General features: G+C 41.5%; 1 protein-coding gene across 1 annotated transcript in view; it reads left to right on the top strand.

Moving 5' to 3' along the window:
* The window catches only part of OGFOD3 (2-oxoglutarate and iron dependent oxygenase domain containing 3), a 36098-nt gene extending 13717 nt beyond the window's left edge, over window positions 1–22381 (top strand). Inside the window, exons 6-9 of the mRNA XM_088523456.1 lie at window positions 130–186; window positions 5560–5713; window positions 11192–11315; window positions 22235–22381. Coding sequence (XP_088379582.1) covers window positions 130–186; window positions 5560–5713; window positions 11192–11315; window positions 22235–22371 — 472 coding nt within the window. The 3' untranslated portion in view covers window positions 22372–22381. The remainder of the gene's footprint in view (window positions 1–129; window positions 187–5559; window positions 5714–11191; window positions 11316–22234) is intronic.
* The last annotated feature ends 3450 nt before the right edge of the window (window positions 22382–25831 follow it).

Genomic DNA, 25831 nt, shown 5'->3' with positions numbered 1-25831 from the left:
TCCTACAAATAATGATTTTTATTATGTTTTAAGTTATTAATTGTGGGTAAAGCAGGTTGGTGTGGGAATGCAGCTTGCTATTGCCCGAGCTGGTTGATTCCTCTTTTAGACTTGTGTTTAATTTTTCAGGTACTTTGGGGACAAAATTCGAGACATCTTCACAGAAGAGGATTTTGCATTATATCGGTAAAGAATTTCAATAACTGCGGAAGGAATGACAAAACATAATTTGGCTTTTGATAGAGTGCTGTGATGGATTCAGTCATACAATTTTATTTGCTGCTCAAAGTAGTAATTTCTGTGCAAACTAAACAGGCACTGAGGAAAATAATTTAAAGGACCTTTTGGTAACTGTTTGGTTAGTTCGGAGCATGCAGATGTACTATCTGCATCTCTGATGTCAGGATAATACAGATGATATAGATGTGTAGAGCTGCCATGGTTCTGATTACATTTCATTTTCTTTAAGTGGTCAATGGGGAGAAATGCTAATTTGTGCAATTTATCACTGCAGACTATCCCTGTAATGCTGGGCTGCCACCAAGCCTGTGAACATTGTGTTTTCCCCTTTAATGGGAAAGGGGCTAGCAGCAAAAAGATTAATGTTGAGCTTAACTGACACCTACACCTGAATCATCTGTTGTTTTCCATGATTTGGACTAAAATCTCGCTGCTGTAAGGCTTCGTTTCACAGATTATGGAGGGCCGGCTCAGTATTGATTTGAGGTATGTCCAGTCCTGGTGGACGCTGGTCCCTGTGAGCAGGGAGAGCTGCTTCCTCGGAGCTCTGGGCTTGTCGGAGCGTGTTAGCTGTCGATGCGAAGCTTAGGCTCTCAACCTCCCCCTCAGCTCCTGTCTCACAGCTGCTTTTCAAGAGATGCTGCATTAAGGGGTAAGGACAGTTGGGTGCTGTTAACGCCTTAGAGACTTGAGTGTGTTGGGAAGTGTAGCAAAACGGTAATAGTGATAAAGCACAAAGAGGAAAGGCTTGCGTTCCTGGTGTTCTTTCTGGCTAGCAAAGCAGAGCATATTTTGTCGCTAAGAAGCAAGAATATGAAATACCGCCCCAACACAATCCCTTTGGCATCTCATTCTTTTAGCTTTCCTACAGACCGGCTCATATACGTGACATAGACAGAAAAACGAACAAGTTCCACGTGCACGAAGGTGGGAGGCAAACGTCTAGGAACAAGCATCCAGTGTTGACCGGACACAATAAATCTTTAACTATGCATTTGAATAGCTTCTTGTAACTTAAAATTACTTGATTTGGACGATTTAAAGTCCAATTTTAAAGTTTTCTAATTGTTTTTGTTGTTTTTCTTGCATTTGCAGAGGAATCCGAGCTCCCTCTAGTGCCTGAAGTAATATTAAATGGTGAAATAAATTCCTCAGAAGTGGGGTGGCAGTGGAATACATATATCTTGCTAGTTCTGTTGCTGCAGTTTTATCTTAAGAAAGCATTAACCATTTAGAGTAAACAATTATTTGACTTGACCCTTTTTAGATAGCGTTATCTTGTCGATGCATTAGGTGTCCCTGCTGGAGCAGGGGGGTTGGACTGGAGGATCCCTGGAGGTCCCTTCCAGCCTCAACCATTCTGTGATACTGTGAATTTCTCTTTCAAATGTACTTACCTCTGAGCCCAAGCACTTCATGGAAATATGCTGCTTTCTTGATTGGTAATGAACTTCGCAAGAGTATGGAAAAATTAGTCTATGCCTTGCCATGATGGTGAAGAATAATTGGGAGATAGTTGTCTTTGGTCTTATATAGATGTGTGTATCTGTATATGATCAAAGAATTTGTAGAAATTATGTGAGTACCTGGGGACAGGGGGTGCCTTACTCAAGGTTTTTGTGTTTGGTATGAATCGAAATTCATACAAATCATGGAAACATTTCTAGTCCTTACTCTGTGGGATGAGACAGCTGTCTGGGAATATGCTAGGCCAGTATAGGGATTTTTTCAATCTGCTGGATGCAAATCTTATATGCTATATATTACAAAATGCTTTTATTCATATTAATGGCCATGCTTGAGCGCAAGCTGTTGTAGCTTATGTCTGTACTGAATGGATTTGTGCTATTCTGGGGAACATTTATTTTCATTATTTCCATTTACCTAGCAAGGTCTGTTTAAAAATACACCCTTGAGAGAAATAACTAAAAATAATTCGTGTCTGAGTATTGCTGATTATGGCAATAACAAATATAAGTAGACATCCTGAGCCAGGAGGCTGGTTTCTAAACTGTCTGTGTCAAAATTGTATTGCTTCAAGAATCAATTATGTTTTTTCGGCTGATGCTTTATCCCTAGCTGCCAAACTTACTACAGCATTTCCCCTTGTGTCACATAGTAAATGTATTTTTATCCTAAAAAGAGACCTTTAAATCTGGATGCTTAGTTTAAAGGTTGTAATTTCAGCAAAAAAATGGCAGCATCAAAGATTTATTTCTCGAATTCCTCAATTCACTGAGGCGCAGATGCCGAGCGAGTGGAGAGAGCTGCTGGGGTTTCCTTCCTCCCTCTTTCTGCATGTGCGATCTCTGTTAAAACTCTCTGGTTGCAGAACCTTCCTGCATCTCTTTGTGCTGCTTTTTACTGGGAATCGTGCAGAGGCTTTGGCACGTGAGCTAGAAGAGTCGTCTGGTTTCCTGGAGCTCGTGAGCATTCCCGTCACTGTAGCTGAAATCCCACTTTAGGCAGCGCCTCTTTTACCATTCCTTTTTTTTTTTTTTTTTTTTCCTGATCGGCAGGAACCTGTGTGTGACGCTGCGGTTCTTTTCCCCAGTCCTTCTCCATGTTGCTGCCAGTGCATTACACCGGAAGCTTCATTAGCTTGTGAACATCCTTTTGCTTTAGTTTTGCGTTCCTTCAACTTTGAACTACTTTATTGGGTTTTATTTTTTTCCTTTGTTCCTGCCTATCATTCCAATCACGAAATTGGCTTCAGTAGCTACTGTTACAGAAAGCGGTCAAGAATTCTTTCCAGTGATTTCTGCTCTTCCTTTCCACAAGTCTGACTTGTGCAGTTTGGTATCCTCCAGTGATTTACTGAAAATATGCAAGGATTGAGGCTGGCCAGTTCTGGGAGGGGTTCAGGTTTTGCTTGTGCTGCTGGCTGGATTTTTCACTCATTTACTTGCTGCAGGAACAGAGCTCTGTTCAGTGCATCTGAGCAGAAGTGCTGAGTGATGCAGCCCCGCAAGGGGCAGCACATGGCACGGGCTGGGTTGTTTTGCTTGTGTGTCGAATGCTTCATTTGGAGTTCCCTGAAGCTAATAAATGTGATCCCACGCAGCATGGGTTGGTTGGGCCTTGAAAAAATAACTGGACTCTTCCCCTGCTCTCACAAATATTTCTAAGGCGGCAGTGAAGGCAAAGGGGAAGATTAAGTGTCCTCTCCCACTAAGAGACTTTTTAAACGTTTTTGCAGCCCACACATCAGGCAATATTCCTTTTGCTTCATTAGTTTTCAACTTTTCTTTTTATTATAGACCAGTTAACCCTTTTGCTCTGCTGTGAACAGTGAGTGTCCCTTTGTGCACTGCAGGAAGGCTGTTGCCTTCCCAACTGTGAAGGAAGGCTGTTGCTGTGATCTTACTCCCTGAACACGCTCCCTCATGGTGTGTCCACGCTGCATGCAAACACAGCTGTAAGCACAGAGGTTGGCTACATGGTTTTTTTGCAGCCTTCAAGACTCATTCCTATCTATCAGGCTCTTTTAGTTTATTGTGCACATCGTTGAACAGCGTCACGCAGGTCAACTCGAGAAATGCAGTGGTGGCACCTGCTTGGCAGCTGGTGTGTCTGGAGAAGCTCGTGGGATTAAAGAACAATATTTAAAGCCAAAAGCACAAAGGGAAATAAAAAGCCATAGTAGGCTCCAACACCCAAAAACTACTCGCTACCAGCTCCGAGGTGGGATGGCGAAGGCAGATGCTTCTGTGAGAGCAGGGTAGGACAGAAATTCCTGCTGCTAGACTTGCCACCCTCACCTGCTCCAGGACTGTCTGCCCATTGACTACTTCCCTTGCTGCCTTAATTTATAAAGAGGAAGCACAAACTTATTTTGTGAAGAATGTGCTTATTTTCTCTTTGCAGCATACTAAGCTTTTGCATGTGTTTCTCTGGTAACCCACTGGCTGGCCCAAAGCAGCTGGATTTTTGCTTGTTAGTATACTGGAAAGAGTTGAGTAGAGCTTTTCTTTCCCGCATGGTTTGCAAATCACGCAGTCGTGCTTCAAGTCATTGCCCATAAACCTCAAAGAGGAGAAACCTCAACTAGGCCTTTTCAAGACCATGGAGCAAATCTTAATAGATTTTAGAAGTGGGAAAGGAGTCAGCCTGGAAGAGGAAGCAGTGTTGGAGAGCAATACAACTACTGGACATTTAAAGTTATGACAAGACTGTTGCCTAACTGCTTTGGAGGGGATGTATTCCAGCTGCAATTGGCCACCCTGCATCACAGCCAGGGAATATTTATTATTTGTGGCTTAGGCTGTTAATTTTTGAGTTGGATTGTTCAAAGCGCCAGCTGCGCTTTGGATGCAATTCCTGGTAAAGGGAGACGAGTGGTTCCATGTATAAAAGATAATAACACAGATATACGAATGTATTCCATGATCACAAGTGTGTTTACTCCAATGATTTGTTTATTTTTTAAGTGTGCTTCTTCAGAAGCACTTGGGAAAGAAGAATAGACAGACTAATGCAGTAGTCAAGAATGTGCTAATACTGGGAGAAGCAATATAAAGATATTTATGAAGCACAGGGGATTAGATTTTTCAGTTTCACTATTTCATTCTTTGCTTTTTCTCGTCTTTAACTTCCTCAAGATTAAACATTGACTGTAAACTGATTAAACATTGACCGGGGGAATTAACCAGTGATATTCCTCATTATCATGGTTGCTTTAAGGTCATTGCTTGAACTGATGCTGGCAGTTCTGGACACCCCTATTCCAGCTCTATATGTAGTTATTTTTCCTATGAAAGAAAACATAGGATGCTCCTGTATAAGTAGTATTGTATAGTAAAGCATGCTGGATTATTACTGTCTTCCTTCTATTTTCATAATGTAAAAAGAAAAAAAGATCATGTTTTTTTTCCCCTTTTTTTCTAAGAAGTATAGGAACAGCCAAGATAGAGACACATTGGTTGAAATGTTCAAAACAGTTGGGAAAGACCTTGCAGTCATTTTTTTTTTTTTTTTTTTTAGGGAAAATCTGGTTTGGACATGGGTACATGTGCTGACCCAGAACCCTGAATTCTCAATGTCTGAAACTATCAGTTTAAAAAAACTCCTCTTCTCAAGTGGCAGCCTTTTATGAAGATGCAACTTTCTCCTCATCTCCTGTGGGCTGAAATTGCTTCGAAAATTTCTCTTTAACTTTCGCTAGTTAATAAATGTGCTGATAGGCATGGAATTCATTTACACAAAGATGTTTGAAAAGCCGGGCAGGAGGGAGCAGAGGCCTTGGAAGCTGCAGGGGAGCCGAGCCCTGTCCGAGCTGCGTTTCCGTGCTGAGCCTGTTGTGTTGCGTTTTCCTTGCAGTGACGTGAGGCAGCGAATCCAGCAGAGAATTGCGCAGGCGTTCGGGATCAGCCCTGCCGTGCTCTACCTGACGAAGCCGACCTTCTTCTCCAGGATAAACACCACGGAGGCCAAAACGACGCACGATGAGTACTGGCACCCCCATATTGACAAGGTGAGTGGGGGGCTGGGGCGGGAAGGCAGCGCTGCCTTTCACTGCCAGGTCCCTCTAGGTCTGGTCCCCAAAGTGTCCAGCATTAAACCAGCACAGTCAAATGTGCCTGATAGCTGGTGCTTGCAAAAGCACTTTCAGTGGGAGCCACCAAAGGGAAGAATAAACGGGCTTCTTAGGAACACAGGCCGGGATCATCCCTTATGTTTCCTTTATTTGTGTTGTGTTCTGCTGGAATTGCTGAGCAAATTGCTGCTTGGGAATCTCTGGCTTGTTAGAAATGTTGAACAAAATGACCCGCACCTACAAAATGTTGCAGTTCTGCCAAACCCGTGTTTCCAGCTAGAGCATTGCTCTTCGAGCCAACGAGTAGCAGGAGCTAATCCAAAGGCTTTAGACTTCAGTTATGTGTAACCTGTGGGTGTCATATTTGTTTTGTTTTTAACTGTGTGTTCTGCAAGGGGATAGGACACACTCTTCTAACAGCTTGGTGTTTTATTGTTTTAAGAACAGAAATACTGAGGCTTTTTCTTAAAAACCACACAGGTGGTTCTGTCTGTAGGCTCATACATTAATAGTTTTAAGTTCCTAAGTGGGTTTAACCAGTTTGGGATTGGTGTTGAATTTAACTGAGGTCAAAGGATCTGTAGATAATATCAAAACACAAAGAAAGAATGGAAAAAATCTTTTTTTTTTTTTTTTTAAAAAGTGTGCCTTTGCCAGAATTTAAGGGTTAGAATCACTTTAGATTTATGGATCGCTGAAGACAGAACCAGGTAAAACTTATTCCATCAAAATTCCTCCCTGTTGCAACCTGGGGGTTGCAGTGTACCTTGAAGTATGTGACCTGACCCCTCTACAACGCAAATGAAGAAGTATTCCTTCCTTTGAAGATGTTTCACGGTGAAAGGATCAGAGGGGAACATCACATCTGTTGTTCTTCACTGCTTCAGCACATGCTCTTGTGGTCCTCTCTTGTCCTGTTTGTTGTACAGCCTGAATTTAGAAAGCACGGAGAATTCCAAAGCTGAAATACCCGATGCAGCCTCTGCTGTGACAAAGGTGATGGCAGGGACACTGCGCAGTTGTTGATGCAGGAAAGATGAGAGCAGCTTTTGGACTCCTGTGTTTTGAAACAGCTGTGCTGCAGACACCGGATAGCCCTGGAGCCAGGGACGGAGAGGCAGGGGGTGACCTGTGGGGTGCAGAGGATGTTGACTCCTGCTAACAGGAACTGGTGGCAGAGTAAAAATTGTGCTGGCCTGGTTGATGCAACTTCCATCATGAATCACCATCGTTTAAAGGATGTTGTTTGTTTGTTATTTGGAAGCAAATCTGTTTTTCTTTTTTGTGAAGAGAACTGGTTTTCTCTGTGGAAGCTGCTTCTCTGTTACGGCATCCTGGCAGTGCCTGTACATGATGGACAGCAGCCTCGATGTTTTTCTGTTCTAACCCATCTGTTTTGTGCATATTTTGTTTATTATCTCACAGGCTGCCTGTTATGGGAGCAGATATGCCGACATCATGGCTTTGGCTTTTTATAACCAACCCGCTCCCTCCAAAAAGCTTAAGAAAGCAAAGAAATCAAATCCAAAATATGGACTTTTAAATTCACCATGCATAACCTCAATTAAAGTACCCAGGACTCAGTAGATAAGCTATTAATGAAGGCAGTGAAGACATAATGGTCTCAGTTGGGATGGTTACAAAACATCCTCTTCATAACTGTGTAGAGTTTTTTCTAAAAATTACATATGTGCAATAAAATATGAAAATGTAACAGGTGCTCAAGTGGAAGCTATTTTCTGAAAAAAATGTGGTTTAGGTTGCACAGTGCGGGTTACACCTGTAACCTGTGGTATTTATTATATATAGGTAATTCAGACCTATATATAGGTGTGTATATATATTTATGAAATATCGGTAATTCCAACTTTTTTTTTCACTTTTGTAGCAACCATCTGATTTCCGCTCACATTAAGCTCTCTGCCTTGGGAAGGCTAAAGCCTTCAGCCTATCCAAGTGCTCTTCCTCTGTGCTTTGAACTTCTCTTTCATGCAGGGAGACCAGAGACCTAGAGCCGACTTCTGAGAGCTTCTTGAGCAAGTGCCCTTGGCGCTTAGTTAGAGGAGAATGGGCTTGAGCTGTGCCAGCTATGTAGTTACTTGTAATTTAAATGATAGCAGTTTGCACTGCATGGTTGAGAAGCAGGAGTTTGAAGTGGGCTAATGGTGCTCGAAGCAGGGTCTGGTATAGCTGTGTCCTTGACTTCGTTCACTTCATGTCTGTTTGGAAAGTGCTAATTGCATCATCACGTGTCACTGCCACCGAACACTGCAGCATCAGAGGATTGACTGGAACCCCTTCCTCGCTGCACCATTTTCTGGCCAGATTCTGTTTGTGCATCAAAAGACCAGGTCTTACTTCCCTTGTGGTGCAATTGGGAGAGAGTTGTCTGTGACTGTAACATTTGGTGTGTTTACCAAATCATGTGTTACAGAAAAAGTTACATTAAGGGTGTATAGTGTATAAATATGTGTGCAAATAATTCTCATCTGCTACAACTGTACATAATATCTATATCCAGGTTGTTATGTGTGTAGAAGAGGGAAAAATGCAGCTACACTGTTTTTAGAATTCAAATGTCTGCAGAAGACTGAAGTGTAATGAAAATATTCTGAAAAGGCTAAATCGGATGGACAGGTTGTGTAACTCAGAGATTGTCTTAGCCCAGTCACTTGCCCTGTGTTTTAATTTCTCCAGGACAGAATGCAAATCAAATTTCACTTAGCTTTTACAAGCTGCAATTGAAAACAGGAAGAAAATGTATAGCTCTTTATCTGGAGGAAAGATTACAGTACAGAGAGAAGCAGCAGTATTTCCATATGGCCTCGGGAAGGGGTACGAACACTAGGAAGTTGAACAGACATTGAAGCTTTTATTTATTATTTGTGCCAGTGTGTTGGATGCTTTGAGCATTACCCTTCTCCATGCTTTCATCTTGTAGTAAAACAGATCACTTTTGTTTAATTACTCTGCAGGACAGCTTAATGACAGCTTAAGGATTTAACGATCTTTTTTTCATCTCTTCTTTGCAAAATAACGGAAAAATCAAGCCTTTGGGGAATTAATCTGAATTTTGTTGTTGTTTCAAAATCTGACGTGGTGGGTCCCAACATCAGAACTGCATAATATTTTCAAGAAAGTCAGAAAAAAAAGGTTCTTTTTGGTTCTTTCTGCTTGTGGAAGTAAGAAGTCTTGTGTTCTTGAACAGCCTGAAGGTGGGACAACTGGAGGGTGCTGCTGGGCATGTACCCGTGCAAACTTTCTCCAAAACTTTTCTTGCTTCCTGTATGATGCCAAGGTGCCAAGCTATCTTGTGTGTACATTAGCATGTGCAAATGTAGGCTTCTTGGAGCACATAAATATTCCTCTTGCCTTTTCCCTGAATTCCTGAGTTATATTGCAATTAGATCTGCCAATCAGAGCATGCATGGTTTAACAGATTTAAATTGCATAATAGGGTAGCTCATACCTATTGTATATATGTGAAGTTTTGTTTCTTACCTAAAATATATTTGGGTTTTAGTTATATCGGAATAGAAACCCTGAGACCACCCAAGCGATAATTTAATCTTGCTGAATTTACAAACAGCTAAATGAAATGAAGAGTGTTGGCCCGAGATGGGCAGTTTCATCTTGGATGGAATTTGGTTGGAGCGGAGCCTTGCAAAAGTGAAATGTGAGAAAGTAACAGTAATTCCATTAGAAATCTGGAGTCCAACGGCAAAATAGTTTTCAGTGTGCCTTAAGAGACGTAATATGGGATGAGAAGAGTTCTGCAGTCCCCTGCGTGGACAAGGATCCTGTTATCCTTCATAGACTTGTCAAGTGCCACAATAAAATCAGTTTTATTTTATTTTTCTCAATCTTCCCTGGCAATTCTCCAGATTCTCCAGTGCTACCTCACCCCACGTGCAGACCCTCATATTTTATGGAAAGATGCAGTTTGCAGCCTTGTGTTGCCTAGTGAATAGGTACTGCCAGAGGTGTTTGCAATAGGAAGCTGCAGAGTTGGATGCTTTGAGGTGTTGCAGTGGCACGTGCCCAGTCCTTCCCATTTATTGCCTCGTCTAGGTAGTAAGTTTGGGTAAACCTGGGGAGAAGGGGATCATTAAAATGTTTTTCTTGTTTTCGCAATTTGGACTTTGTATGGAAGCACATCACTAGATTTGGCTCATTTTTTTTTTGTCTTTAAGCCCTTATGATCAAAATAACAGAAAGAATAAGAAGGAAAATGTCTTCCTGTTCCATCTGGTGCTGTGTTCACTTTAGTCGTTGCCTGTACAGAATAGTATGTGCAACTGCTGTCGAGCCAAAATGTAGCTGGCACTAATTAGTGTAGTTTTAAAGAAAAAAATGTATTTGGAGAACTTCTAAGTTTGGAAGTAGTGCCTATATCTGCCAGTCACCAAGTCAGACAAAACACTCAAATTTATACAACAAATGCATATTTATACAATAAATGCCATATATTTATGTAATAAGTGCCTTGTATTTTATAAAACATCTTTGCACATTTTTCTATTTGACAGTGTAATGCGGAACTTGACTGAATTGTGCTATGCTCTAAAGAAATGGGAAAATAGCCTTTTTAATGCTGTATCAATAGTATCTATTACGTAGACAGGAAGTATTTTTAGAATCTAGCTAAAGTTCCTGGAGTATTAAGACAGCTTCTCTCTGAGCTGTCTAAAAAAAATATTTGATTGCATCTTCAACACACATGAAAATAAGTAATATTTGGAAAGGAAGTACTCATTTACACTTAAAAATAGGCTGAAACAGTCTTGTAGAAAGCCACCTTTGACAATTTTTACCCTCAACATCTGCTGAGTAGGAGTTCCTCCAAAAATGTGCATTTGTCTAGAAGCTCTGATTCAATGGGATGCTGAAGCCCCTTCACTGAAGCTAGCAGCGGAAAGGGAAGTTGGCAAAATGAGTATCAGGTAAGGTTTCTAGAGAGCTCTAATTGCAGTTCTACCCAAGGTAAAATTAATCCAAGATTTATTCTTGGATCTCATTATCACCTATATGGTGAGATACATAGTTCATACCCTTTTATACCATCTTTAAAGTGATGCAAAGACTCATGCTACTTTGCTGTTTTGCTAGCCATTTAGTAGGCTTCAGGCAGTTCCATAATACTAGAAATAATACAGATACAATAATAATAGACTACTATATGGTATCTTGTATGTGTATATATACAGGCCTAACAGATTAGGCTAACAGACTAGACTAATAGAAACATGTGTAATTTCTATAAATGCATGACTTATTTCTCAGCTTGTAGAGATCCTTTACTAAGTACGTGAAGATAGGAAATTAGGAGAGCCTGTTGTGTCCAACTGCTTAATTATTTGTGTTCTGCTCAGACAAGAGCAGCATTTGATAATCCTAATGCTAATTTCCTCCTAGGTCACTTATGGCTCCTTTGACTATACGTCATTGCTTTATCTGTCTGACTACGCTGAAGACTTTGGTGGCGGAAGGTTTGTGTTTATGGATACAGATTCCAACAAGACTGTCGAGCCCCAAGCAGGTAAGAGAAGACTCTTGCTTTGCCCACATTGAGGCAGACCAAACTGTGCCCTTATTAACCTAGTGAGTAGTGGTGGAAGAACATGGCATTTTTTTTACTTTTTAATTTTTTGACTCGATAGAGTTATCTGAAGTTAAGCAGCACAAAGTGACTTCCTTGAAAGTTCTAGGGCTCAGAGCTGTGATCAAGTTCCGACAGCTTAACAGCTCCCTGTGGCGTAGAGAGCAAGATAACGGGGAACGTGCTTAAACTGCAGCGAGTGCAAGATAAAGCAATTTAGGCCTTTTGACCTAAGTTTCCTTTACTGCTCAAGGCAGGCAGACCTGACCACAGTTGCCTACAGAGAGGCAGGTTCTTTCTGCAGTGGGGTATGGATGGACAGTGACTCACTGAGCAGCAGTAGCGCTGGCTTCGATCAACTCTGAGAATTATCTGCGTTGTGGGGTTGGTATCAGCCCAGGTGTGTGTGGTTATCTTGTGACTGCAAATAAACGCTCATGAAAAGTATCTTCTCTTGCAAAATTTCAGTATTTTGGAACAGAGCAATTTAAACCAAGTTCAGAGCTGCAGTTCTAGGAGCCGTAGAGACCAGAGCCGAGTCCTGCGTAGCTGGGAGGGCGCCTGTCTCCCTGGCTTCTGCCCATTCCCTTTGATAGGGGCATGTGTGCATTTGCCCCGATTGCATTTGCATTTGCAAAACTGCATTTGCACCTTTTGAAAGGAGCCCCTGCCAAGCGGGCAGAGGAACTGCCTTTAGGAGAGGTGACATGTGGCATGTGTCCGCAGCAGCAGGGTTTTAATGCTGGTGTCACCTTCCACACCCCTTTGCCAAGCACAGGTTTTGGGAATCCCATGAGAATTTGAGTTTTTTTTTTTTTTTTCTTTTTAATGGCCATATCTAAGTTGCTACTGTCAGACCAGTTCACATGGATAGACCTTTGGACAGGGACAGCAAAGCCTGGCAGCAAAGTAAAGGGGACCCCTCATGTTTGACACCTGTCGGGTCTTTGCCTTTAGCTGGGGCCTCTGTCTGCTGCCAAAAATTCATGGCAGCCAGAGAGTTGTCAGCTCCAAGTGAAATACTGTTTTAAGAGGAGTTTTTTTTTCTCCCCCATATAAAGATTAAGTTCTAAAGTAGTATTTGTTGTGTTTAAGTGCTCATTATTTCCGTTTCTCAAACTGCTGCATTGAGGTTTTGCTTTCATCCTTTGCTCCTTTAGTTTCCTCTCTTAAACTAACTCAGATGTGTTTTAATTCTTCCAGAATACAGGTTGGCAGCTCCTGTTTCACTGCATTTCACTGGTTTTATTTCCGTTTGACTAGTTGTTCTTGCCTGCCTGTGATTCTCGCTGTGCCCGGCGTGCTTTGCTGTTCTTGCTGCAAGCTGCCAGCCTTTCGGCTAAGCCTTATTTATTAAAAAAAAAAAAAGAAAATCCAGTCAGTGATATTGCCTAGTGCCAGCAGACATAAATGTGTTTGTAACTGAATCTTCTGTGGGCTGTGTCTGGATTATGTTTTTATAGTGGACTTGTAAAAATGGGATTACATTCATATTGAAGTTAAATCAGATTCAGCAAATTTTAGAATCTAATGGTAAATTAGCATTTCAAGAGGGAAGCAGCTGTACTGATCTCACTGCTACAATATAGTCTTTTACAAAACAAGCATATTCTGTCTACATCTTTTTCACTTTTGCTTTTTTCCCCCCTTTTTTCTTTTTTTTTTTTTTCCCAATAGCTAAGATTACAGTGAAATGAAAGTGCTTTTAACTGGCATAACTTTGTAGAAGCTGAAAAGCTGTTAAAATAAGTTATTGTTTTGGGAAATAAGAAACAAAAATATGACTTCAGGCCTTCTTTCCAGACAGGAGAGACTAATGCTCTTGTTTTGCAGATGAGCCGAGTTGCTAAGGTTTGGGAAAAGGGGAGCTTTGGCCTAGGGAAGAAAAGAAATGGCACAAAAGTCCGTGTGTTTTATGACATTAAGTGGAGGTCGAACTGCAGCTGGATTGAAATGGGCATAACTGGGTTCCAAGTGTGCATGTACTATTTCTTTCTCTTCAAGGTGATCTTTACTGTGTTTGTTTTCAGCTTACAGACAAGTTTATTTTATATATTTTTTCTTTATATGAGGCTGGAGGGAAATGTTGCAATCGCACTGTGTGTGGAAGAACAATTTGTTTTGCAAACTGAATTCTGTGCAGTGGAGAATACAAACTGACCTTTCACTTGCCTTCCTTGAATAGCAAATCTAGCCTGTTTTCATGGCTGTCACAGGAAACTTACATTTCTGTAAGTGTAAAAATACTTGTGATGAAGGTATGAACTGTTTGGGAATCTGTGAGGTTGGACTGTCCTTTATTTGGACTGGAACCAGGTGTATGCTCAAAGCTTGAGCCTTTCCTCAGGTCCAGGGCCTTCAGGCTTTCTGTGTGTGCATTTCCAGATAGAGCTTGTGTTTTACTGCAGTGTTTTGTCAGATCCCATAATCACAAGAATAATTCCAGTATTCCAAGCTAAATAGTGGGGATTTGTCATATCTTTATTTAGTTGTGCTATTAAAAAAAAAGATTTTAGAGGAATTCGCTACTACATTATGAAGGGGTGCAGTGTTAAGACAGCAAACAGAAGGAATAAATGAATTTTCCAGAATTTAAGTCCCATGACAGCCTTAACAGAAGGTCCAAAGATTGTATTAAGCATGTATGTAGTGATCCAATGTATTAAGCATGTGTGTAGTGATCCAATGTGCTTTGTCACGTTGGCCTGCCATGCTTTAAGAATTCATCTTGTACTGTGGACTGGTTAATTTTTCACCAATGATGATGGTTGCTTTGATCTTTCTCCACTTTGACTGTGAAAGATGTCTTGTGCCAGATAATCATCTGGCGTTGTGAACTTCAGGTTTGGTCCAATCAGCAAAACTGGAGCACATCATCCTGATGGCAGCAGTCATGAGCAAGAGGTAAGGACTGAGCAGGATTTAGAGGAGGAGGGGAAAAGAAAAGAAAAAAAAACACGCACAAATAGTTGTCAATATTAGAGAAGAATAAATGGAGCAGGCATTAGTCACTGCAGGACTAATCAAATATTATAATAATGCAAACTTTATTGATTCTAGGTAGGATGGCAGGCGCAGTAATCGCAAAGCAGTAAGAATTTTCATATGGCACTAAGGAGTTGATTACAGAGAAAAGGTAGGAAAAAGGGCTGTTGCAGAGATGACAGAAGTTAATCGAAGTGGACACATACTCCTCATTTCTGTGCACAGCTCTGAAGACTTTCTTCTGCTTTCGAAGGAAGGATAACTTCTTTCTGGATTCTGCTTACTCTAGTAGTGCTTGGTGATAAGTTTGTGATGATATTAAATGAATTAATCTCTTGTTGCTTTAAAAGCCCCGTTAGCTGAGACATTCAACTCAGAGCAGTGTATATGCTGCTCATACAGAAAGCTCTAACCTGTGGCAGGTGTCAGTTACTCGGGTTAGTAACGGTCATTTTATTTTAGCTGAACCACTGAAAGGGTCAAGCATGTGGCTTGGGTGATAGTTACACTGTCAATGTTGAAAATTGGCCTCTAAGGCTTTTCCCTGGTACAAAATACTTGGAGTTACAAATGAGCAAATGTAATAGAGCCCTTATTTGCTTTCCACTGCTTGCTGTACTTGTGTTTTATGCAATGCATATGCAGGCTGATATACAGGCTGATACAGTATACTTCAGTAATGATGGCATTTTGCTTCTTTCTGGTTCCTAAGCTTTGTGACCATTAACGTCACACGCTAGAGGTGCTACCATGAACTGTTTCTCCTCAAGGAATATTTTTGGAATGAAAAATGAGCAGAAGTTACCCTTGGACTCCCCTTGAGTAAATTATTTTGTGAGGATGAGGATTCTCCATCAGAAACCGGCAGTCCACATCTGGGGCATCTTTGTGCTTTGACCACAGCTCAACTCTGGTCATGCTATGGCTAGCAAGGTCAAGGAAAGTTAAATACATGATCCAGAGCTAATGCAAGGGCCTGAAAGTGCTACACCTTGTTCCTAGAGCCTTCTCTTGGTACCTTGTTGATGAAGTTGGCAATAAGTTAGAAACCTTCCTCGGCTGTCTGCTGTGCTCCAAAATGGGAGAAACAGAGCGGATTGGGATTGGGAACCGAAGGGGAGAGCTGGAAGGCAGAGCGGAGGCGATATCCCTGCGCTTCTCCCCCTAGGCACAGGGCAAGGAGATGGGGCCGAAAGGCTGGGGAGGCTCCAGAAGGCTGGGGAGGAGGCAGCACAGTTAGGCCGTTTTCACCTCCTGGTCCTCCACAAGATTTTTAAACTTCCAGAAATAACACAGGAAGCAGAAACTACAGGTATTTTGAGCAACCAGCTGTGCTGATGGAAGAGAGGCTGGCAGGGGACTGCTGGATTGTAAAAATGTTCATGTACTTTTAGTAGAAAATGATTAAGCTGTTAATTTATTTAAAAAACTGTAATTTAGAAGTTTTCAGTCCAGGTACTTCTGAATTTAAAGTTCATTTAAAAGTGTTGATAATGTTTTAGCAAATTACAAAGCAGCTCAGAGTGTTCACTGTGTTAATCACTGATTTTCTTTATAACATCAAGTAATTTCTCCATCTCCTAAGTGAATTTGGAAAAACTTTTAAACTGGTCTTTGTTAGATATCTGCTGGGGCTTGATTTCTTTTTAGACCTTCATGCTTCTGCAGCAGGCGTGCTTTTCATCTGCGCCTGTGGGGAAGTGGCTAGAGACATTTGCTCTCCCTTCTCGCACAAAGATCTGCAGAACACCCTGATGGCTGCCCTTGAGGTGAGACCCCTAAACCTGGTTTATACCTGCACCAGATCCAGCCTGGCAGAACCATGACGTGCAGGCAGGGAGGAAGTACGAGCCAATGCTCCTTCATTCGCTGTCTTAGTGGGTTGATAATTTTCAGCACTCCTTCCCGAAAGGTTTCCACTTCTTTAATGCGGCATTATCCAAAGGTGCTGCTGTCCCGCATGTTGGACCCAGGAGTCCTTGGCAGTAGAGCAGTGACACAAGTGCAGTCTGCCCATTCTCCTCAGGCCAAGGCACTCAGAGTTGCTGTTGTCACATATTAGTTCTATGCGATTTGCAGAAGGGCTTGCTTCATACTCCCCTTAGCCCACGTTGCATTTATTTGCAAGTAACTGAGTAAGTATATTTATTAATTTTATTGCACAATTACAGGAAGTATTAGTATAAGCTTTTTTTGCTGAAGGATACTGTGTTTTTTTGGACAGTGTACGTGAGAATGAGTTTGCGATTAATCCTGAACAGCTGACAAGGGAAATTTCACAGGCCATGCTTCTGTCTTGGTCTGGTTCAGCTGATTTTATGTATGTGTATGTGTGTGTATATAAATATATATAGCTTTCTGAGCAACATTTTAGAGCTGGTAAATGTTAAGCAGACAGTCAAAGCTCTCAGTGCATGAGATGAAAGATGCTGAATAAATCTGCAGTGCCAAATAAACTGTTCTTGCTTCCCTTTAGTGTGGGAGTTACTTTATTCCCTTTTGTACAGCTGCTTGGTGTCTTCTGACTTGTGTGGAGGGAAGTGCCAGAGCAGTAATACCACAAACCATTTTTCCCCCTCTTCTTCTTTCCCTGGTTTGAGAAATCTCAAAACTCTTCTTGGCTTTGTGGTGCTTTAGTTGCTTCTCGGCTATTAATGCTGCAGCCCTGACCTATCTGGTGCCACTTTGAAGTTGCAGCTATCCTGGAAGTCAGCCCTGCTCTGAGGAAGGAGGTTGGACCAGATGATCTCCCAACGTCTCTTCTAATGTAAAATTATTGAGTGTCTTTATAACATTAGAGGCTTTGCAGTAGTGATGCTTGCAGGAGTGATGCTGGCTTAGAAGCACTGTTGTGTGTTACTATTGCAAGGCTTTTCTGGTCCTTTTATTTTTTTTTCCGCACCTTGTTATAATTTAGTCTTATTATCCCTTACTAGTTTTTCTTGTTGTCAGAAGAAAGAACAGAGGATGTTTTCCATCATGAAGCCACTGAATGTGTTAGCTGCAAAGCACTGTACTCGTGCTTACTAATTAATTTTTGTGTTAACCCTGTTAGATGGGCTCGGTATTACTGTCACTTTAGAAACAAGAAGACAAATGAAAGATAAAGTGTTTTCACTGAAGTCACAGTATATGCCAAGGATGCGGTTGTCATTGGCAATTATATGTTTTTTCGGTCTATATTGCCTTCCAGGGCTATGTTTAGGTAGCAAACTGTGGGCAATTTGTTTATGGAAGTGCCACCTGACATTCAAAATCAACCTGGTTTGTCTCCGGAGAGCAAGCCGTGGGGAATACTGATGCTGTCACCTCGATGTGCGACTGAAGGGATAATTCTTCCTCTCCACTACTACTTGCAGCGGTTTTATCTTCTGAATTAATCCAAACACCCTTATTGCAAAGGGCAAGCTGTATGATGAAACCTGGAAGTGCAAAGGCATATAGTGCATACAGGTATTCCTCTAGTGGTTTTAAGTAATTAAATGCGGTATAATTGCTGCATTTCATGAAAATACCCTTTGCTTTTGCTGCTTGTTAAGTATAATTTTCCAAAATAACAGTGCTGCCTCATCAAAATCAGGATTGCATAAAATTGCTAGCAGTGAGTCTCATGACCGGCACTCATATATCTTTATAAATAGCAATCCCCATGGCTCAGTGCAAAAACTGACTTTAAGAAAATCCCCAGGAGAGTAAGTGGTTGCTTATAGGCTGATTAAGATCTTGCTCCCTGCGGCTCCTTTCCTGCTTTTCGTGCCACCAGCTTTTCTCAGTGTTTCAGAGCTTGACTCCTGTCAGTGACACTGATGCCCAGACCCAGGTTTGATGGCTGCTGCGGTGCTGATCACGCTGACAGCTCCTTGTCCTAGCTCAACATGAGAGACTGGCGTGACAGACATGAATTGGCATGTGCGTTTCCCAGGACAATAGATCTCTCATCTCCGATGCTGCTTGTCCTTTGTTTGTGCTCTTGGGAAGAAGTTTGAAAAAGTCTATGTGGATGTTTAAAGGGCACCAAAGGATGGAGAAGCTGCTGCACTTATGGATGATGCTTTTGACTAATCTAATTGCAGGTCTTAAGCTCATTCTTGTGGGTGGCAGAAGCACTTTCAAAAAGTGTCTTTATCTAAAATGAAGGCTGGGTGAGTGCAGAGGGCTGCGTGCTCTGGGGTCCACTCTTGCCACAACACTACGTCTTACCCAAATTCAGTGTCATGGAAAGGGAGGTGGAGGTGGCAACGAAGAGACAGAGGCAGAAGATGTGGGAGGGCAGCCCACGCTTCCCTTACGGGGAGCCAAAACTGATCCCGGTATGGTAAAACTGGAGAAGTGTTGGAATTCTCTACATCTTGCAGTGACTGGGATAAATACAGGCAAATGTTCCCATTCAAGATGAAATACTTTTGTGGAATAAAAAGGCTTTGTTTTCACCCTCAGCCTGGGAGGGTTTGGCCCATGAGAGGAGCTGCAAGAGAGTGATGATCCTGGACAGAAAGCCCTAGGGCACCTCCATCCCAGTGTCCATCCTCCATGACCCTGCTCGGAGCCTGGGTGTCTTTCTCAAAGCTCAGAAACATGGAGCCTGAACAGGACCCAAACCCTTTTCTGCTTCTTCCACTCTCCAAGAGTTCATGCCTTAAGGATTAGGGGTAACATAACTCTCTCCTCTTGGTAGATAGTATCATCTTATGAAATTGCACGGAGTAGCAGCTTGCGATCTCAAAAAAGGCTCCATTTTAACAGTAAGTGTTCATAAATCAAATTGAAATTTCAGTGCCAGGAAGTCAGAATTTTATTAATGGAGTAAGAAGCGTGTTGGAAAGAAATCAGAGCGGGCAAGTTGTGGGAGGGAAGAAGAAAATGAAAGACCCATTTGAGGCAATTGTTAAATAATGAAAGGAAAGGACAAAAGGGGCAGAAATAGAATTTTGTGCGCTTTCCTCGAGCTATTGTCATTTAGAAAGGTTTCAGCAGGGAAATCACAAGTATATATAATGTATTTTTTGATGTACAGTGGGTACTTTCTTAGCTGTTCTGAAGCATTTGTAATGCAATACTAATCTATTATGAAGCACAAAAATCACTCTTATTTTTTCATAGGCTGGAGAGAATAGTGGACCTCAAATGCACAGCTAAAACTGATCCTGTATTGTACATGGCCTTACACTTGTTAACATGGTTCACTGTTTGAAACTTAAGGGTTTAAAATCCTAGTTCAGATTTGTTCAGACTCTAGTCAGGACAAGGACGGACTGGGGGAAGGCTTGCTTTGTCCTGCCATGCGTTTCACTTGTTTCAAAATGATTTAACTTTGAAGTGGTTTCTGTATATTGTATGGTCTTGGGGCATTTGAATCACAGAATCATTATGGTTGGAAAAGATCTTCAAGATCATCAGGTCCAACATAAGCCCCTCAACACCATCCTGCTACACCGTGTCCCTGAGTGCCTCATTTACACGTGTCTGGAACACTGCCAGGGCTGGCGACTCCACCACTTCCCTGGGCAGCCTGTGCCAGTGCCTCACTGCTCTTTCCATGCAGAAATTCTTCCTAATGTCTAACCTGAACCTCCCTGGTTCAACTTGAGGCCGTTTCCCCTTGTCCTGTCCGTAGCTATTCTGGAGATCGACCCGCACCTCACTAGGACCTCCTTCAGGTGGTTGTAGGAGCGATAGGGCCCTCCTTGAGCGTCCTCCTCTCCAGACTAAACAGCCCCAGCTCCCTCAGCCGCCCCTCATAAGCTCTGTGCTGCAGCCCCTGCACCAGCTCCGCTGCCCTTTGGACACGCTCCAGCACCTCCCCTTCCCTGTGGTGAGGGGAAGCTCCTGAACACAACCCTTGAATGGGACAGCTGCTCGTGTCGTTTCGAGGAGTCTGCGGATAAGGATGGTACCATGTATTTATTGTGGGTTTTGGCAAGTGTGATGTCGTTGTCTCTTTGCAGACTGTGCTCTTTTCACACACTTAGACTATTAAGATTATTATACTTCAAAGTTTTGCAATGGAGATAATTTAAAAAGAATTATTCCCAAGTGAGAAAAAGCATCTTCAAAAACAGGCTGTAGCTTTACTCGGCTACTTGGAGACCGCAATCAGCAGGTAAGGAAAGAGATGCAGAAGTAACACGCCCCAGATACCAAAACAGTGTTTGCTAAAGAAATTAAAACACTTTCTCTATAGCCAAAGAATCCAGTTTAATTAACTGGCTTAAACAATACACTGAAACTTGTCTAATTTTGAATTACAACTTCTTCTAATGACAGATCAAACAAAAAGCTCTTGAAATTCAGATTAAGGCAAAGCTTTAGGTGAATAGGGAATGGATTGATAATGAAGTACTTGAATGAAGTGCAGATAAGAATAAAAATAATATTTTCAGGACAAATGAGACTAAATTTTTATGAAATCTTAAGAGGGTAGTTCTGCTCATTATAACATTTGCAGGATAGGAGTACATTGCCTTCATTTACAGTCTTTGATCTGTAAGCGCAGGACACCAAAGTGCATATGAACTGTTATTATAAATTAATCTATTTGATATATAGCTTTACCCCCATCGATGTGCAGCCACAGGCAGAGAAGAATATGATATATGACTTAACGGTTCTTGGCAGATAGGGCTGACTTGTAGGAAAGATTAAATGCAAATCGCAACTCAGTGTGCAAAGGATGACAACTTCTAGGCCTTTTGGATCTTTAATTTAGAGAGTGGAGGGAAAAAAAAAAAAAGAAAAAGCCTGCCATGGGGCTGGTGCCCATTTCTGCAGTGTGAATTGTGTAAATGTTGGAATAGTTATTGTGCAAATTTTAAGAAGACATTCAAGTGCTTCGTTTTGCCTGATGAAGAACACATGCCAGACAGAGTCAAATTGTCAGGTGAATTCCCCAAGATAAGTGGATAACAAATTTTAATCTAATCTGAATAGTGGAAAAGTTGCAGGAGCAGGAAAATGTATGCTATTGGGATAAAACAGTGGTGCAGGGAGTCCCACTGGCTCTGCAGCAGAGCTTGTGCAGTCCTGGAGTGCTGCTTCCCTTCTGGGTTACTTGCTAGGCATGAAACTCTTATATTGTCAGACAGTTAAATAATGTGAATATTGAGTGCCCCATTTTGCTGTTTCATCAAGCGGAAAGCTAAGAAACCTCAAATGTCATTACTGGAGTAAATAGATTCCACCTTAAAGTCAATTAAGTCCAGTGAAACCCCACCACAGAACATAGCGGTTGCGGTGAAAAGTGAAGTACAGGATTTCCTTTGGTAACACAGTTTTGCTCTTTCTAAGGAAAATTAAATTTATATGCAAGAGGGAGAGCTGCATTTTTAACCCTGCTGAACAGTGAGTGATCTGACGGTGCACAACGGGGTGCAGCAAACACAGCTTGGTGTGCAAAGCTGTACAGAGCTGAGCAGCTGCTCCCAAACCCGCTGGCTGTTTTTCCACTTGGGATTTTTTTGTCACCTGAGTAGCACTCCCTACGTTGGTCTAAAATTAGAGCCTAGATTAGGAGGGGAGCAGGGAGGAAACCAAAATACTTTCCTGACAGTTCAGCCACTAGAGTGTTGTTGTTGGTTTTTTTTTTTAATCAAGGCAACTCAGCTAGATTTCAATGATTTCAGTGTTCTGGGATTCCTCCCACCTTTTAGAAACAGATACGGTGAAACTGCATCTCCAGCTTTGCAGCACAAACTATTAATGTGTGTTTTAGTCTAAAGCTGTCAGAGTGCAGGATAAGCTTGTAACAGTTTGGCTTTGTGGTGACCTCTGGGCCCTCAGGCAGCTAGGGAACCGTCGGACCGAGACAACAATCGCAAAATTGTGCAGAAAGCTGACAGCAGAATGGCAAACTCCATGTCACTGTTTTGTCTTTACAGGCCGGGTTTCCTTCTTCACCTCTGGATCGGAGAATCTTCATCGGGTGGAAAAGGTTCGCTGGGGCACTCGCTATGCCATCACCATCTCCTTTACTTGCAACCCCGACCACAGCATTGGGGATCCAGTCTTGACGTGATTCTTCCTGGGATGGAGCCACGAGGTCAAATGGAATGAGAGAAGCCCTGCAGGGATGAGGAAAAAATGTAGATAACATCTGGTGTAAACTCATGTTCAATTTAAATTTCCCAATTGATTAATATTTTGTAATACATCTCATTTTCACCGTGTTGTTTCCACAAGTGGTGCACACAGTGCCTTAAGGACCAACTTAAATTTGGTGTATTCTGTAAAGGGTTTGCCTTCATGCTCTAAGGGGATAGTTGCAAGCCAAGAAGAGTCCTGGGCTGCTCTCTTTCAATTCTTTTAATTCTTTCATTTAAAAGATGCAAGCCACCTTTTGAACTGCATCCTGCTATGAATCCCCATATTGTTAAACTCTTGTTAGTCTCTTCCATTACTAACGAGCTGTAGAAGGTTTCACCAAAGTTAATACAGCAGAATAAGCGTTATTTTGCTGAACGTACCTTTTATTGATAGAGGAATGTATTCTCCTGGAACTTACTTGAATGTGGGTTTTGTTTGTTTGTCTGTTTTTCTAAGTGAATTGTAATAAGGTTGACACCCCCATACAACAGCTAGGAGCTCTTTATGGCAATGGCTTGACCATGCAAGCCTGTCCTTGGTGCAAATATAAAAGAGGGAGATCGATAGAGGCAGTCAGAGAAGTCTTCTGAATTCATCTGAGCAAGTAAGTCCCAGCTAGGACAGCAGGACTTGGGAGAAGACAGAGCTCAGGAGAGCGCTAATTCCTTCAGGTTTTCCATGAGCCAGATCTGATCTCCTTAGACTCAATCCAGTAAATCCCGTCTTGCTGTGTGGAAGGCTGGGGAAAAAACCACCAGTGAAGGAGACTGTCAACTGTCCTGCAACTGTCCTCAACCTTAAATTGAAATGGTCACGGGTAGGAGCTGTCGTACATCCAGGCCAGGCTCAGAAACAGAGACTTTTCATTTTGAAGATCATAAAATACTTTGGAAACATCTCTTTAATGGGCCTAAACTTAAGAGTAAATTAAAGGAAACTTTTATTTTTTATTAATAGTTCCCACAGTTCCAATTCGTGGCATGAAATACTGCATTTGTCTTGTCCAGAGCAATGTTTTCTCTGTTTCAGAAAGCTTCTCGGTAAGTCTTTTTGGATTTTTGTTTAATATGAAGGCTTTTTCTATTAACTGTGATCACTGGTCTGTGGTGTTAATTGCATAATAAATTCCAAGAGATTCAGGGATTCACTGTAATACAGATGGAGTAATAAAACAAATGTATAATCTTGTGAACCATCTTTTTTTGTTATTATAACCAAAGGTGTTTGCAAATTAGCAGATTAGTTTTTCCTACCATTTACTGATCTCTTTTTTCTCAATCAATTTTTGAAGCAAACATGTTGATCGTTTAGTAATACTCCCCAAATTTCTCCAAAATTCTTTGAAAAACTGGGAATATGGTGTGTTTTTTTTCACCCAAGTTTCAGTTTCATCTTTCTTTTAATCTACCTTTCAGTGAGTGGGAAATACTAAATACCGGGGCATTACACTGAAGATCAGGATAAAGAGGCACAGTGATTGAACACATGCATCTCTTCTATGGGTGGTATTCCCACAAGGCACACAAGCAAGCTGAGTTTTCTGTCACTTCATTTTCTTTGCTTTGAAACATGAAAACTTGCTAGCAAGGAACAAGTGTTACAAGAATCGTTGCTGGGAAATAGTGAAGTTAGTTGGGCTCTATCTAGACACTTGTTTCATATGCTGTTAATTCAAAGTTTGCATTATACTGCAGTAGTTTACTGTATGGAGATAGGTCAACATCACCAGCAACAGACTTATTGGTGGGTTCAAACTCAGTTCCTGCCATTATCTTGTAATTTAAATATATCTGGCCTTTTCAACACAAATACTTGATAGTGTTGGAGCTAAATACCTGGGGACCTGTGGATCTGGGTTGTGATTCTCCAGGTTGAGGTCCTTTGATCTAAAAATTCTCACTTCCCTGTATGTCCTATCACTGCTGTGTAATAACACTGACACATGAATTAATAGAGCTTTGGCACGCTGGAAGTGTTTGGTAGTCCCTTCTGTCTGCCAGGCAGGTTTGGAGTTGCACTAAATCAAAATGACACTTTCAGAGCTGCCCTCTGTAAAATACTGCTCAACACGTTACGTCTTGGGGGAAATCTCAGCTAACCTCCTCTCAGGTTTTAATCTTTTGGAGACCCTGTGCATTGTAATGTCTTCAGATCACGGTGCGTTCCTTCCACACTGTGAATTGACTGACATTCAGAAATAAAGTCAACGTGGGACGAGTGTTGGCTGGATTTTTTAGCTTCAGTAATGCATTCAATACGATGACCAAAGCTGTCAAGTGCAATTTGTGAAAATCTTGTGTGTGCTGCACCTTGTAAAAGGTGCTGGGGGGGAGGAAAACCAAAAAGTAGTAGTTCATTACATTTTGTGTTTTAATACTGAGATTTTATATTTGATGCTTCAATATCCAATTTCAAGAAGCAATACCTAAAACTATGGAGAAATTAAACAGCAAATGAGGAAATACAGGACCATCTAAAAGATTCTGGTCATAGCCTCCGGTGAGAGAATACTCATCCTGGAAAGGCCAATGCTCCCAGGGCAGATTGGAATTGTAGAATTCAAAGACCATTAGAAATTATCTCGACTACCTTTAATTTACTCTACTTAAATACACAGAATGCCTGGAGTGTAAATAAACTTTCTATATAAATATATATATTTAAAGGTATCCCTCTGCAAATGCTTGATTCTAATTCTGATTTTGAAACACTTTCTAATTTCTTCTGATATCTCTGTTCCCTGGCAGGTTCAGCCTCCCGTTGCAGTGCTGGTTCTTACACCTCCACTCACATTAAGGACAGTCTGTTTGGTTAAACCAGTACAAATTCCATAGCGAGCCACTGAATATGAGCACTTTGACCTGAGTGGAAGGTAGCAGCAGCATTTGCCTTGATGCTTCCCAGTTGCATGAGAACCTTTCTGAGAGCCCTTGCGGTTCAAACCCGGTGGAGTAAGACCAGTGCATGTTCAGGATGAAACGGGACCAAGTTCTGGTGTGAATTTACAGCCTCATTCCTTAAAGTGTATGAAAGCTTTGGGGATGTTCATTTGTGCTGCTAAATAAAAGTATTTTGTAAAGAAAGAGAGAACCTGTTTGTGTGAAACATCCAAGGTAAAACAGAAAAAATAGCACGACACCAAGCCAATCGTGGATCTTGTAAGAGCTTACGCAAGCCTTTCTGAGCTTAGGGAAACTTGTTTCTAAAGGTTTTGGAACACATCTGGATTTTCTGTAAACTTAGCACTTTGTAAACTTTGTAAACATAACAGATATATAAGCTGATTAGTGTTCAGATAAACCTGACTTTCCATCCTCTAGCATGCATTTATTTTTCTAAATTCCATTCAGTCTCATCCTAGAAACTTTCAGTGGACTTGGCATTTCCCATAT

The sequence above is a fragment of the Tinamus guttatus genome, unplaced genomic scaffold (assembly GCF_059628265.1).
Source record: "Tinamus guttatus ecotype Peru unplaced genomic scaffold, ASM5962826v1 Tinamus_guttatus_pri_ptg000188l, whole genome shotgun sequence".
NCBI classification, from domain to species: domain Eukaryota; kingdom Metazoa; phylum Chordata; class Aves; order Tinamiformes; family Tinamidae; genus Tinamus; species Tinamus guttatus.
The sequence above is the reverse complement of the archived record's forward strand: the minus strand, read 5'-3'. Positions and strand labels throughout refer to the sequence as shown.